The following is a 14,953-nucleotide window of genomic DNA, read 5'->3' as shown; positions in this document are numbered from 1 at the left end:
ATAGGCACTAATAATAACTTTTGAAGCTGTTGGCTTGCTTCCTCTTCAAAAGCCTGCTCTCAGGCTGCAGTTCATAATTGAATTCAACTGTAAAATGCTATTTTTAATAATGTCACTGTGTTGTACTTGGGAGTATTGTTCTCTTGCGTTGATGGACCGAGATCTATCCCATCTCCAGAACTTACGGTAAAATTCAAAACCATACATCCATATCTGTTTGGACAAGCTGCTACTTACACACATACATACTCTCACACCACTGTATTCATAGTGGGGCTATTCCCTCTTTTGGATTTGACTTGCCCAAATATTCCAGATTTAGAGCACAAAATCAGTATTAGCACTTGAGTGAACACCAGTTGAACCATGGATATGAAATCCTTTGCATTTCTCCTATTGGTTACTTCCTAGGCCAAGGTTCAATCTTTTGGAAGTTCACAGATTCCTATCAACTTTCATTAAGAGCATCTTAAGAAATTAACTTACTCTGTGAACATGACCAGTACTGTATATATGCAATTTGCAAGCTAAGTTTAACTTTGTGGAATTTCTTTCCCCTCAACAAGTACCCTTTCAATAGCCCTACTTCCCGGATGGAACCCTGTTTGATGAGCAGTACTCCCAGACTGCATCCTACCCCCGTCACCCCCCGATGGCCAGAGGTGCCCACAGCCAACACGTGCTACACCAGCCCGTCTGTGCATTCCACGAGGTATGGAAACTCTAGTGACATGTACACCCCCCTGACCACGCGCAGGAATTCTGAGTACGAGCACATGCAACACTTTCCTGGCTTTGCTTACATCAACGGAGAGGCCTCCACAGGATGGGCTAAATGACTGCTATCGCAGGAATCCATATTTAATATTAATAATAATTATTAATAATAATAAACCCAACAACCCACCCCCAGAAGACGTTATCTCTATACATCATAACTCATGGACTATTCCTAGGTGTCCATTTTCCTAATGAATGTGAGTCTGGGATTCAGTGTGGGATGGATAAACTTTAGTTCAGAAACAGGACTCACTAAAAGTCAGTGAGATCGGGCTCCTGTAGCCAAGCCAGACTTGACTGATTCTATAGAGCACTATTTTGGGCAGGCCAATCTGTGCCTTTTCCCTCCGTTCCATGACTTTGCTTTGTGTTGGCAAACACTCCCTGTAAACTACTTATTTTCCTATTGACAAAAGCTCATTAGTCTTGATGGATACTAGAGACAGAGTCTGGTTTGTGTTCTTGGATGGGCACATAATTTACCAAGAGCATTCACCTTGCCATCTGTCTGTCATCTTACCATCCGATGAACCACCCTCAGGTATGTTCTACGTATCCCTTCTTCCTGGCACCACCACTGCTTCCTGGAGCACCAGGGCTAAATGCTGGTGTCCGGAAAACTCTAGATTCCCTGCTATTACACTCATGCCTTTCACAGTACCTGCATTGTCTTGGAATGTAAGCACTGTCTAGAGGGAAGGAAGAGGCCTGTTCTGTATGCCTTAAGTTGACTGAGGTTTGTAGGGGACCGGTTCTTCTACATACAAGTATTTGTCCTAAGTTTGCACAATGGGTAGTGTCAGCAAAAGGCAGGAGAGGGGTTTTTTAAATTCTGTGAGAATGTGGATTTATGGTATTGAGTATCACACTCAGCTCTGCTGTATTATTAACTCTCTGAAACCAGATGGACCAAACGTTAACTTACCTAGCACCAAGTGTGAAAATGACTTTCATGGTTCCTTCATAAGACCATAATAATTTCCGACACTTTGATAGAAAAAAAATTCAAAGCTGTGCCTTTGAGCCTATACTATACTGTGTATGTGTGGAAATAAAAAATGTATTGTACTTTTGGAAAATTTTTTTCGTAGGCATTTTTCTGTCAGATTTGTAGCAATTTGTGAGGTTCGTTAGAGATTAACATAGGTTTTCTTTCTGTATTATAAAATGCACCAAGCAATTATGGTGGACCTATTACCCTATGGGTAAGAAATAAATGGAAATATGACATCGGATGTTTTAGCAGTTGTTCTGTAAATAAAATCTTTGATCACACCACTCAGTGTGATAATCATGTCTACAGCTAAAATGGAAATAGTTTTATCTGTACAGTTGTGCAAGATATGAATGGTTTCACACTCAAATAAAAAGTATTGAAATGACCTCTTTCTTCATTTTCATTTTGCATTTGACCTGTGTGTGTGTGGGAGAGAGAGACAAAGACAGAGATAAATAGCATTCTGAATACTTAGGGTATATGGAAGTAGGCAAAACAAAATTATCAGCTTGTGTTTATACACTTCCCCCATCATCTTGTCATAAAACAATCATTAAAATTTGGATATGCCACACATCCAGTCCTCGAATGATTTAATACCGATGGCCTAACTGAGGTCTGTAGGGGACCAATTCCACATACAAGGATTTGTCTTAATGTTTGCACGATGGCTGGCATCAGCAAAGGGCAGGAACCTTTCAGCTCTTACAGGATATATTATTCGTCAATACCAGTATCATTAAGGGGTCCCCTGGTACTTAGTTCATTATGCTTTAATGATCACTGAGTGTAAAGATATTTCAAGTGCAGTGCTTTAAATACTAATAAACTTCTGGGCTAGAACAGTAACATTCCTGAATACTTAAGGATCAACAAATTCATCTGCAGCACTGCATTTTGATTCTAGGGCTGAGGAGTGAGGCTTTAGAGGCAAAATGACTATTTTGTCCAAACGTTAAAGAGTAGGATCTATGAGAAATTCAGAGCCAGAGTTCCAGAAATGGCAGCAGTGACTATTTTAACTAAAAGGCAAGAGAATTTGACAACTCAATTTGCATGTTGAAAGATTTATTTTTAAAGCTGAGCTCTTCCTTGCTATTACATAACATATTTATACCTAAAAATGATTTTAGGATTAAAATGATATATTTTACATAGCATCCCCTTAAAAATATTTCACTATGTTGTTCAACAAAAAGAAAGTCGATGTTGGATTTCACTGCCTGAAGGTAAATCAGTTTGCTTGGCCACGACGTATTAGTTGGCCCTGTCTGCAGAAAGGGGGGGGGGGGGGGGTGTCAGATTTAGTCATCGTGTAACAGCAACCTGAGGACAAGCAGACCTGTTGCCCTCTTACAGTTCAAAGGTAGTGCTCCATAAAGGAAAGGATGTAGTCAGTCTGACGCCGGACTTACCGAGCACGAAAAAATGAAGCCATCGCCAAATTTTCTAGCCAGAGAGCAGCAGCACATAAATGAGCCACACTCATGTGCAAGTACCAGCCACAAGGTCACTCAGGGCACAGATCTCTAGGCAGAAATCATGATAGTCAATAGGGGCCCAAATCCCAGAGAGTAGAGTGGTCATCCCAATGAGAAGGTGTGCCTCCCCTTTGTGGCAGAGCCGAGGGCTAGAGTTCAGCGCTGGAGGAAGAGGGCAGCTTTCCACGAGGGCAGGGGTCACTGGGTATGCGCTCCAGAACGCAAGGTGCCCATGTTTTGGGAGCGGAGGGTATGGCCCATGTTCCCAATTGTTTTAAACCTTCCATTTCAGAACTGAGCAGGATCTGATTTGGAAAAGACAACAGCTGCTGTGAGCTCGTGACTCAAATGCACCTTCTCTCCCTCTGATGGTTTCTCGCCAGTCACCAGAATGGGAATGGGCAAGGTTGGCAGCTGGGAGTAGGGCCAGTCACTTGTCAGAGGAAGAACAGAGGAGTCTTGGCAATAAAGGGACACTCCCCTCCTTAGGACTCTTTCTGAAAAGGCCTCTGCCAGCTTGAAACTGGCTGAAGTCAGGAACAGCAGCCAGGGCGGCTCACCCACGTCGCAGGCCTGTGGTGTCCTAGGCATCCAGCCTGCTGTGTCCCTTTGTCAGGCCTCTAGTGTGCCCCAGGTCCGGGAAGAGAGGGAATCTGGGGCCCCTCTGGGACTGCAACCCAGTCTGAGACCAATCAAAATTGTGTGCCACTCAGTAAGCTCCACAACCCAAATGGACCGAGGGACCGAAATCGTGAAAAGAGAACTGAGAGGGAATCTTGGCCTCACCACCTTGCGGCCTTGGAGGAGTCCCCTCCTCACCGCGGGCCTCAGGCGGGCATGTTCAAGGATGGTGACAGCTCAGATCACGGCCTGTGTGCTGATGGACCAGGGCCGGCAGGGAACGGCGAGGAGGAGGAGGCCGCCGACTTAGAGGGCAGCGGCCCGGCAGCGGGGTGGTGCTTCAGAGGGGGAGCCACAAGGGGAAGGCCGGCCCCGCCAGCTGGTACCCACATGGCCGGGGTTTGCGCCCACACACTGTCCCCCAAGCGAGACGCACCCCCTTCCTCACCGCCCCGCCCCCCCCAGCTAGTGGGCTTCTGCTCTGTTCTCTGCCTCCAGCTCTGTCCTTCACATTTGCTTTCACGTGACGTCAGTCAAAATGTCTGAAGTGCATCTGGTGATGACGGAAAGAGCAAAATCAAAATGGGCTGTTGGTCCCAACAGCTTGTACCCCTGAAAGGCAGAATCACAAGATTTAAAAAAAAAAAAAAAAAATTAAATGTTGGGAAGGGGATTGTATAAACAACTCCCTTTATTACAGGGAAAAGAAAGATGGGGGGGGGGGGGGGGACGACTGATGTAGGTCTCCTGAAACAGAGTCAGACTTGGTCAAGAGCCTCAAGTATGCAAATCATCATCACTGGAAGCTTAAGAGGAACCGATGGACATCCTCACGGGCTTCAAAGTCAGGTGGCACTGACATTAAGTCTTGGTCTCACCAAAGATGTCACAGGAAGGGCATTCCTGCTCTAAGGACTAGACTTCCATGGTTCTCAACTCTGGCTGCCCAGTAGAGTAATCCCATCAACTTTAAGTTGTAAATAATTGGCCAGGAATGTGTCCCCCCTCCCCCCAATATCAGCAGCTTTCAAGCAAACAGGCAACTCTAACACGCAGCCAAAGTTGAGAAACAACCCCTTCTACTTTGAAGCTCTAAGATCCAGGGACGGCTCTTCCCTGAGTGTGCACCCCAAGTTCTTTGGGTCAGGGTTCTGGTCCAGCCAAGGTGGAGAGGAATGCCACTCCCCATAACCTCTGCTGTCCGGTTTCCCTGCAGCTGACAAAGCTTTCCCTAAGGACCCTGTTTTGTTTGCCCTTCAGCCCAGCCCAGCTCCCTACCACTCTGCCGCCTGCCCTCCTAACCTGGACCTTCTCTGCTTCAGTTCGTTGGCAGCCTCCCAAGCTGAGCCAGCTTGGACACAGCCCCTGTGGTTTCCTCTTCTTCCAAGGAGGTCAGAACCTTTTGTGCTTCGTCAGCCTCCTCCCTGAAGCTCTTCCCCCATCCCTCCCCCTGCACATCACCTACCCCCTCCCAGGCTTCTTCACCCCCATATTTTGCTGCTGCCAGTGTAGGTGAGACGGAAGATGTGGGCCCCAAGAGTTGAGAAAGGAGCTGTTGCTAGGAAAGGAGTGTGGGTGAAGAGAGGTGGTAGGCGGGAGAAATAGGGCTCCCCAGCCGGATTCCTCCCTTTGCCATCAAAAATGCCTCAAGAGCTAAAACCAGTTGTTTGAGAACTCTGATGAGAAATAATGAGGTCTGACCATGACAGCAGGGGTGAGAGAATCAGCCCCAGGAACAGCTGCAGTGCTGCCACTTGGTATTTATAATAGTCACCAGAGAGGAGGGAAGAGCCGTGGAGAGTTGAGAAGAGTGAATTCTCCGGGAACTGCCAGACTGTGCTCCCACCAGGGCTGGCATCCAATATGTCCTGGCCCGCGCTACCCCTCGCAGACCCGACCAAGGGCGAGAACCAAACGCAGTCAAGGCCGAGTGCCAGTCTGAATGCAGAGCCTGCAACACGCTCACCTCCCCTCGCTCTCAGCGATAGGTAGCACATTTCTGGAATGGGTCTGCCTTCATTTATGGAGGTTCCCATTTCTTGGATTCTGCTCTGTGCCGGGCACATCATCAGATGCCCCATCTCCATTCCTCACAACTTCCTTTGCAACATCAGTGGCATAATCCTTGCTGTTTACAGACGAAGATATGGAGGCGCCGAGCCCTGCCCCAAGTCACACACAGTGGAGCGGCAGGGCTGGGGCTCGAAGACAGAACTGCCCTACTCCAGTCCATGCTCTTCCTACAACAGCACTCGGCCTTCTTCCTCCTTCCTCCTTTTGTCTCCACTCCGCCCCACCCCCACGCCTCTCTCCTAAGCGCCTTTGGCCGTTGCAGTTTTTAAATCAACCTTGACCATGGTAATAGAACCTACTGGGGTTGAAAAGAGTTTCAGAAGTTCTGGGAAATTCTTGTGCGCGCTAAATGAAGGCAGTTTCTAAGCTGGGCACCAGATCTTTCCCCCACACCCGAGGTGGCATTCCACTCCCTGTAAGTTAACAGCATACTAGCTTTCCCTCTGTCATTTCCCAGGGAACATACAAACCAGTACATTATCAAGGACCAAGATTTGGTCATTCTATACAAAAACAGGAACAAAGGAAAATCAGTAATAATGTAAAAAAAAAAAATACCAGGTCACAGGAGGATTTTTATTACCAGGTTGAAAAAAGACTCTGCAGGGGAGGTGCAATGAGCCAAGTATTCACTCGAATGAAGTCATTTGAAGGGGGGGAGACGGGTGGGGGCGGGAGGGGGGGGCTGGCTACCTCTTGCTGTTCGGGTCACTACCCTTTGACAGCGGTGGCCTCTGACCTCAACAACCCTACAATTCTGTTCTGACTGACCCTGAAACCCATGAAATTCAGATGTAGGCACTGCCCAAAAGTTGAGATAAAGCTGACTAATATGGGAAAAGCTCCCGGTATGTGCCCCCAGCTGAAAGGAGCTGGCAGTTCTTTGGCGGTAGATGCAATTTATTCTGTCCTCCTCCTTTCAGGGAAATGCTAATCCTTCATAGGCAACAGGAGGGGAAGACTAAAATGTGTTGATGATGAATGACAATAATCCTTTGTACACTCCTGCCTCCTCCTAGGGTTGAACCTTAAGAGTTTAATCAAATGTTGGTAAGTAAATTAATGCTTTACTGCATAAAGAGTTAAAAAGGAAGTAGTGGGAAGAAGGGCTATGAGAATGTTTCTTCTGACGTGTGACTCTCAGACACTTAATTGCAGACACTGATATGAGGTGTGTGCATGCGTTTAAACTCCTTATTTACACATCTAATTAGTATCCCCACACTGTCCTATGTTAAAGCATGTCAGTGTTAAAGTCATTAACTTCAAGGCTTAAAGACCAAAGCAGTGTGCTGGAATTACTTTTGTGGTTACACATGAGCAACACCAAAATTCCTGTGCTCGTGCATCTATAGGAATAACGTGACCTTTATCTTAGAATCTTTGCATCATTGCGAGGGAGGTTGCATTTTTCATTTCAGTTCAGCTAACATTTCAGTGGCTACTCCACGCCAGGTCTGTTGTGCTGGCCACTTGGACAGCCATCTCTTTGGACCCTTCTGACATCCTCCAAAGGAAGTATTATGATGCTCATTACAGTTGAGAAAATCAATGTTCAAAGAGGGCGAGTGACTTATCCCTGAAGGACCAGGGACAGAGTTAAAAATTCAAACTAGTCTCTTGGCTTTCAAGTTTACAAGAAATTGGTTGCCAGAAGGCTTTTAAAGACAATTTGACAGATGATGGGCCTCTGTGAGACGTACACAGAGTCAGGACTCAAACCCAGGTTTCCCAATCCCCAGTTCTGGGGCCTTTTGCCATATTACAGCATTGCCACCCAAAGCGCTGGGTTTTCCCCGAGAGGTGTTTTGGATGGGATTCCCAGCCAGTGAGATGCAAATAGGTCTGACCCACATTCCAGCTCTTGGATAAATAAAAACTCCTAAAGGGCAGAGCCCATTTTGTGTGCTTAATTTGAGAGTCCCACTGTGGACAGTCAATATTAAACAACGATGGGTATGTTTGCCAAGGACTAGCAGCATGGGTTCAATTTTAGCAATTAAAATACTGTGAATATGACTGAGGAACCTAATGAAGGTGCCGAAAGGCTGGATCAAGTAATTATAGGCTTTTAGGAGTTTAAAAAAACAAAACAAAACTTCGAAGTCATCTGGTCCAACTCTAATTTTATAAATGAGATCCTGAGAAGTTAAAATAATGTGCATAAGGATCGGACACCAGCTGGCACAGAACTTCTCCTGTCTCCCAGTGCTATTTACCTTTATGTCATATGGCATAGGAAGAGAACGTTTTCAGGAATATAACATGCCATAAACTGAAGTTGGATTGGCTGGTCATGGAGTCATCATTGATTATGAAATGTCTCTCAGATTTAACTTTTACTTATCCCAATGACCAACTGACCTCTACTAGATCTCCACTGATGGCTTTCAAGTTTAACCAAGTTGGTATTTCTCAATAAGTGTCTCGTTGATTTTGGTCTCCTAAACTTCTCTCATGTCCTTCCCCCCACCCCACGACTCCTCCCCAATCTGCCAAGACTTTTAGCTTTCTTCACTATTCTCTCTTTATGATTCACCTTCTCTGAGAAGCCTCCTCTGCTTCCTTGTCTTCCCATCAATGTTTATCTTGCTTTGATTTGCCCAGTACTTATGTTCAATTCTTTCCTTCCTATCAGAAAAGATTCATTTATTGCCTGGCTGTTTCTTAGATCCCCAAAGGACAAGATAAGTTGTTTCTACTTTTTTTTTTTTTTAAGATTTTATTTATTTATTCATGGGAGACACGCAGAGAGGCAGAAACACAGGCAGAGGGAAAAGCAGGCTCCCTGCGGGGAGGCTGATGTGGGACTCCAGTCCCAGGACCCTGGATCACACCCTGAGCCGAAGGCAGCCACTCAACCACTGAGCTACCCAGGCGTCCCTGTCCCTCTACTCACTTTTATTTTTTATGGTGCCTGAGATAATGCTATGTTCCACTAAACACCAAATATTTGTTAAAGGAACAAACCATGTTAATTAACTGCTACCAAAGAGATTTGTTGGTAGAGAATGAACTAAAAATCACCTTCATCTGTTAAATTATTCTGAATTCTCAAAGACTAACAAGTCACATGCACATGAGTTTGATAGTCTGTCAAAAAACTACTTCAGTGGTTTTACTTTATCAAAATATTGGTCCAGTGGTTCTTAACCCTGGCTGCTCACTCAAATTAACTTGGAAGCATTTACAGCTATCAATACCTCACCACAGATCAACTGAATCAAAATCTTTGCAGGTATGCCCAAGCAATGATGTGCATATACCACATTGGTATTTGATTTGCCCATACTGATTTATACAACCTCACCCTTATTAATAAATTTTTCTAAAGAATGAGCATGATCTAACATGGTTTTGTTCTTAGAATCACAGAATTCTAGAACTGAAAGGGAACTAAGATATTATTTGAACTAACCCCTTTATTTTACAGCTAAAGACTCTGTGACTTAAGAGAGATTGAAAGAGTAGCCTGACACAGTGGCAAGTGACTATTGAGTGACAGGTCATATCCTGAATTCGTGGAATTCTCAGAACTCCAGTCCTAGAGCTATAGCAAGTAAATCAAACTTTTCAGTTTTTAAATTTCCACTTTCTTCTATAGAAAATGTGTAAAAATTAGTGTGTAAGATTCAGATTTTACAAGCTGTTAGTACCAGGTACTCCTTAAAGACCAGTCTGACACATTCTGTCTAGCCCATTGTCATGGCAGAGGAAATGCCACAGCAGGACATATCAAAGTCCAAAAGAAATAACTAGTATTATTTGCAGGTTTTTTCATTGGCCCTGATCCATAACATTTTACGCTATCAGAGCCCAGAGCACTTCTAGCCCTTAACTATACCACTTATTAGCAGACTGATTGCTTGTGAGCAAGCTAATCAACACCCTGAACTTCCCTTTTCTCTATAAAAAAGATCTCTATAAAAAGGAAGATAATGCCTGTCCTCTTGACCTTGCATTTTTCAGCTATTAGAAAGATTAAATCAGATGTTCTATGTGGAGACAGGTGAAAATAGTAAAGCATTGTGTATATATATGTATAGAACTACATTACAATCTTTCAGAGCAATGATTTGTGAATAATTATGTGTTGCTTTGATTACCTGGGCTCTAAATCCTAATTCCTGGGTACCGTGCCACCCAAGAATCAACAGGAACTGGAGTTAGTGCTAAGACTAGAAGCTCTAGTCACTGAAAGGATCACATAACTAAATATTCAGGGAGGTAAAGTGACGTAGCGACCAGGGTTTAGCTAGTCTAGGCTTTAGTCCCAGAGTCTGCTTCTAACTATTGATTTTGGACAAGCTACTTAATTTTTCTGGGACCAGAGTCTCGTCAGTGGTCAAAGGATGACTTGAATTAGAGTCAAAGATCCTTTTGATTTATAAAATCAGAATATTAGTGCTTAATTAAAATTACTAAAGTGCAATTTCCCAAGTTGTTAATTGATGTGGTTTCATGGTTTTTGTTTTGTTTTGTTTTTGTTTTTTTTTTAATATATCTCTTTTTAGAAGTACAGGGTTGGAGCCTAAAAACATAAGCCTGTTTCTGGTAAACAGACATTTTGAACACATTTGTAAGACCCTACTTAAAAGAAACATCTCAACTCAGATACTTTATGTTTGTTAGTATCCTGTCCTGGTGCCCTTGCTCCAAAAATAAACACGTTTGCCCAAAAGGCATGTGATACACTACTGGACACAGAGTAGGCACCCAAATACTGTTACCTTACAGCTCTCCATCTGAGTCCTAGCTCTGGTTACTTAGCTCATCTGGGACTGTTTTCTTATCTATAAATGGGAACAGTACCTTCCTCGATGATCCACTCAGATAGTTTATAAAATATTAAAATATTTTCTAAACTGTTAAAAACAATTGCAAGATATTACTATTACCTAAGGAATGTAGTTTATTATACTGTGACCTCTCTAAGAAGTCTACTTTTTTAAAGAGATAGATTAAAATCTTTCTGCAGGGCAGCCCTGGCGGCGCAGCGGTTTCGCCTGGAGTGTGATCCTGGGGACCCTGGATCGAGTCCCACGTCCGGCTCCCTGCATGGAGCCTGCTTCTCCCTCTGCCTGTGTCTCTGCCTCCCTCTCTCAATCTGTGTGTCTCTCATGAATAAATAAATATAATCTTAAAAAAATAATAAAATAAAATCTTTAGTTATGGACACAGCACCTGCTCCAGTGCCTGGCTCAACCAACACAACACGCTCAGTAAGTGTCTGCCGCATGAAAAGTATAACCCACAGAAAGACCAAAAACTCCATAGATTCCATAATTCTTTTTATCTCCAGACTCCTAGAGCTAGCACAGAATCTCACACACACACACACACACACACACACACACAAGAAATACAACAGTTGGGAGATGAGTGAACTTCTGTCCCCTCTAAGTTCCTCTTCAGCTCAAGAGGTAGCCATGGGCACAAGAGGCATCCGGGACGGGTTTTGGTAAAGGCTGCTTGGAATGGAACTGGCAATTACTTGGAAAATTCACCCACTAACGCTTAGCTTGGGAGAGCAAAGAGTGTAGACTCGGAGTTCACCTTCGGTCTCCAAATTGCCGAATCTTGGCCACTTAATCTGTTAACCTCTTCCAGGACTGTTTCCCCGTTTAAAACGAGAATAAAATGAGAACAGGGTTAAGCAGTGGAGGGGCAGCTCGCCGCGAGGGGCTTCCCTGGGCTCACGGTGCGCCCAGGGCCCGGCGCAGCCCAGGCTCCGCGGCGCTCTTGGACTCGGTGGGCCACGGACCGAGGCGGCGGCGCGGGCGACGCACGGAGCAAACGGGAGCCTTCCACGCCCGCCGCCCGCCAGCGCCCCCTCCCCGCTGGGGCGGCGGTCCCCCCCGGAGGCCGGCGCGGGGCAGCTGGCTGCCTCCGGGGAAAAAGACCCGGATCTCAACCGGATTCCCCGTTTACCAGCCCTGTGACTTAGGACAAACTACTCAACCTATCCGGGCTCCTTGGGTCCCACAAAAATCTCCGCGTCGGGAGGATCCGGTGAGCTGCAGGCGACCACCTGCCACGGAGTCCGGAGCCCCCGCGGCACGCGAGACGTGGCAGCGACTACTGCTAAGGCAGGAAAAAAAAAAATTTTTTTTTATCCAGATAATTGCCTGTAATTTCCCACATTACTGCAGCTGAATACATAACATGACCGCAAACAAGGGGAGGAAGGAAAGAATTTCAAAGAGACCGAAACCGCTAAATGAGAAAAAGAGGGAATTAAAACAGTGCCCGGCAGTTCCCACCAAGGGTGCCAGTTTCCGCGACTGTCAACCTGCCTGACCAGCCAGGGGAGAGCAGGACCGTCAGCTCCGACCGGAGCACAAAGGAGGCAGGGCCGCCGCTTACACCCTCCCCCTAACGGTCTCCTGGCCGCTGGCCTCCGGCCGCCGCGGGACTCCCGTTTCCGGCCCTAGCTGGACCACAGCTCCCGGCATGCCTTTGGCGGGAAGTCTTTCCCGCTGGATGACTACTAATCCCGGCATGCCATTCGGCACTCCAGTGAATTAGATGGGAGAGAGGCAGGACCCCCGCGAACGCAGGGAATTGTAGTCCACGTAGCTGCCGGCTCTGAGAGGGGCGGGGAAGAGCCGGGTCGCTCCCGTCAGCTGAGGAGAATGATTCATAGAGGAGGGTCAGGAGAGAACAGTTCTGTCCGCAAGAGCCCACTTAAAAGGCTGGACTCTTCTCCGAGGGAGGGAGAGGCAGGAGAGTAAGCGAGGCCTCGGGCCTGACCCCGCCTCAGGCCGCTCGTCCGGCCTCTCCCGAGTCCTGGGCCTTGTCGGGGGCGGCCGCGAGGCGCCGGTTGCTGGGGGACCGTGACGTCGCGGGGTGAAAGTTGAGGGGCGGTGACGTCGGCCCTGCCCGGGCGGAGGCTGGCGGGTTGGAGGCAGGAGGGAGGGAGGGAAGGAGGGAAGGAAGGAAGCTGGGAACGAGCGAGCGAGCGGGGGCGCGAGGCGTTTACCTGGAGGCAGCGGCTTGGGCGCGCAGAGCGGCCGCGGCTCCCCCGCACCTGCGGCCATGGATGAGGAGCGCGCCCTCTACATCGTCCGGGCCGGCGAAGCGGGGGCTATCGAGCGGGTCCTGAGGGATTACAGCGATAAGGTAAAGAGCCCTGGCCCTGGGCGTGCGGTAGAGCACCCCCGGGCCGCCCTCGGGGCTTGCACATCGCATCCCTCCCAGCCCCCTTCATTCCGGGGATGCGCGTTGCTCTCCCCCCGAAAACGTTTCCGGCTTGGGCATGCGTGTTTGTGCCCCCAGCCTTTCGCGTCCGTGCATCCTGCATCCCCCTGCCCCCACTCTGGCGCCCACTCCTCTGATTCCGGCCCAGCAGCCTGTCCTGCGGTCCTCCTCCCAAGCGTGCAAGTCACACCCCCGGAATCCGTAGATGTGCGTCTGTGCCCTGTGCCCCACTCGGGGATGCATACATGCACGCGAGGCTTCCTCACCTGTAGAGCATGAAAATCCGTGTTTCCGTGCTTAAACACGGCCCTTGACGTGCATAAGACCTATCAGCCACGATGGCAGTTCTTTGTATACCTACAGCACTATACAATTTCCAAGGCTTGATGTCTCATGTATGGTCTAACTTGATTCTCAGAGTGTTTATAGGGTAGATGGTGTCTTCCTCCCCATTTTATAGATGAGAAAACCGAGGCGCTAAGAACTGAAATCACGCCAAGGTCATGGACATACTGTGTTGTAAGTGGGGGGGAGATTCTGACTCCTAATAATACCTATTATTTGTATCGCATTAACAGCTTTCCCTCCATTATCTCATTTAATCTGGACAGCAGCCCTGCGAGGTTTTATCTTCGTTTTGCAATTGAGATTCTGTATCAGTTAAGTAACTTGCCCAAGGTCATACTTGTGAGCTGGGATTCCAACCTAGGTCTTCAAACCATTCATTGTTCTTTCCACTTTACAACTCTCCAGTAAAAAGATATCTTGTTATAAATCCCAGTCACTTCTCTGAATGTTTCTCCAAGAACCGTTAGCTCTCCATCACTTTTCCTTCCAGGGATTTTACATGCTTACTTCAAAAGGTAGCATATCACAACTTTATTCTTCCATTTAGAAGACTACTTAATAGGAATGACTGACTGACGACTCACTTCGGTGAAAATACACTCAACACCAAGTCTCAGCCTAGATAAAGCATCTTTCTTCCTTTCACTTGCTTCCACTCATAGCTTCCCCTTCTGGGTTTGCTATGTGTTCAGCACTGCACTGTATTATACTTTGTATGATTGAGCTGCCAGTGTGCCATTTCTGCCCTGGGGGGGGGAGAAGATCCAAAAATAAGACAGCTTGATTTCCATTTAATCTTCCCAATAACCCTGTGAGGAAAGTGGTGGTATTCCCCATTTCATGAACAATGTTTAGGATAATGTTGGCCCAAGTCCACACATTCATTGAGAGATGGGGCTGAGATTTGAATCTAGGTTGTCTGACTGCACTATCTACAGTACTGTGCTGCTTTCTTTGGGAGGATGTATGGATGGATTCAATTCTGTCTGTATCTTAGCTCCTTCACTTTCTAATATGCTTTACTGTTGCATGTCTGCCTAATTTAGGAACAATTCTTTTAATGAATACGTGTACATATTGTGAAGATTATATTCATTTAATTTGATTTATAACTCCTTTCAAAAAAAATGTGAGGCAACTACAAACTGATTTTCAAAAGAAAGAGTGTTGAATCAATCAGTATTTATTTTTGCAATTACTATATGCCAGATATCCAGCAATAAATAAGAACTTTCTTCTCTAGTAAAGGGAGGAGTTGAAAAACCTCCAACTGGATCTTACCACTTTCTTTAATATTTCTCCTTCTTTTCATGGCTAAACTGATTAGAACTCCAGAGTTGCTCCCTTGAATTTATCTCTTCCTCTCCTTGATCTCCCTCTAGGTTGGTTTCTACTGGCCAAGTGCTGTCAGAGCTTAGTTTCTGGGTATCTCCAGCTCCCCTTTCACACTGGG

At 46.4% G+C, this 14,953-nt stretch overlaps 2 protein-coding genes and 1 long non-coding RNA gene across 14 annotated transcripts in view; 2 read left to right on the top strand and 1 right to left on the bottom strand.

Annotated features, from left to right (window-relative positions):
- RFX4 (regulatory factor X4) overlaps nt 1-2,162 on the top strand; it is a 162,553-nt gene extending 160,391 nt beyond the window's left edge. For 3 of the 5 annotated variants that reach the window (XM_038550787.1, XM_038550786.1, XM_038550789.1), the window contains one exon: nt 567-2,162. In XM_038550787.1, the coding sequence (XP_038406715.1) occupies nt 567-839 (273 nt within the window). In that variant the 3' untranslated portion in view covers nt 840-2,162. The remainder of the gene's footprint in view (nt 1-566) is intronic. The other 2 variants (XM_038550788.1, XM_038550790.1) reach the window with 1 other exon arrangement.
- Nucleotides 2,163-11,230: 9,068 nt separating this feature from the next.
- LOC119873644 lies at nt 11,231-12,797 on the bottom strand. Its single transcript, XR_005365683.1, has 2 exons — nt 11,915-12,797; nt 11,231-11,564 (listed from the first exon to the last, which is right to left on the bottom strand). It is a non-coding gene; the product is annotated as an uncharacterized LOC119873644 (long non-coding RNA).
- Nucleotides 12,506-14,953, top strand: part of RIC8B (RIC8 guanine nucleotide exchange factor B) — a 99,088-nt gene continuing 96,640 nt past the window's right edge. For 4 of the 8 annotated variants that reach the window (XR_005365678.1, XR_005365681.1, XR_005365680.1 and 1 more), the window contains exon 1: nt 12,507-13,074. Coding sequence is in view for 3 of the 8 variants with exons in the window: in XM_038550784.1 (XP_038406712.1) it covers nt 12,991-13,074 (84 nt within the window). In the remaining 5 variants the exon portion in view is untranslated. Of the gene's footprint in view, nt 13,075-14,953 lie in introns of all 8 variants that reach the window. The other 4 variants (XM_038550784.1, XR_005365682.1, XM_038550783.1 and 1 more) reach the window with 4 other exon arrangements.

This window comes from Canis lupus, chromosome 10 (genome assembly GCF_011100685.1).
Source record: "Canis lupus familiaris isolate Mischka breed German Shepherd chromosome 10, alternate assembly UU_Cfam_GSD_1.0, whole genome shotgun sequence".
Lineage (NCBI taxonomy): Eukaryota > Metazoa > Chordata > Mammalia > Carnivora > Canidae > Canis > Canis lupus.
Note: the sequence above shows the minus strand (reverse complement) of the source record. Positions and strands in the feature narration are given on the sequence as shown.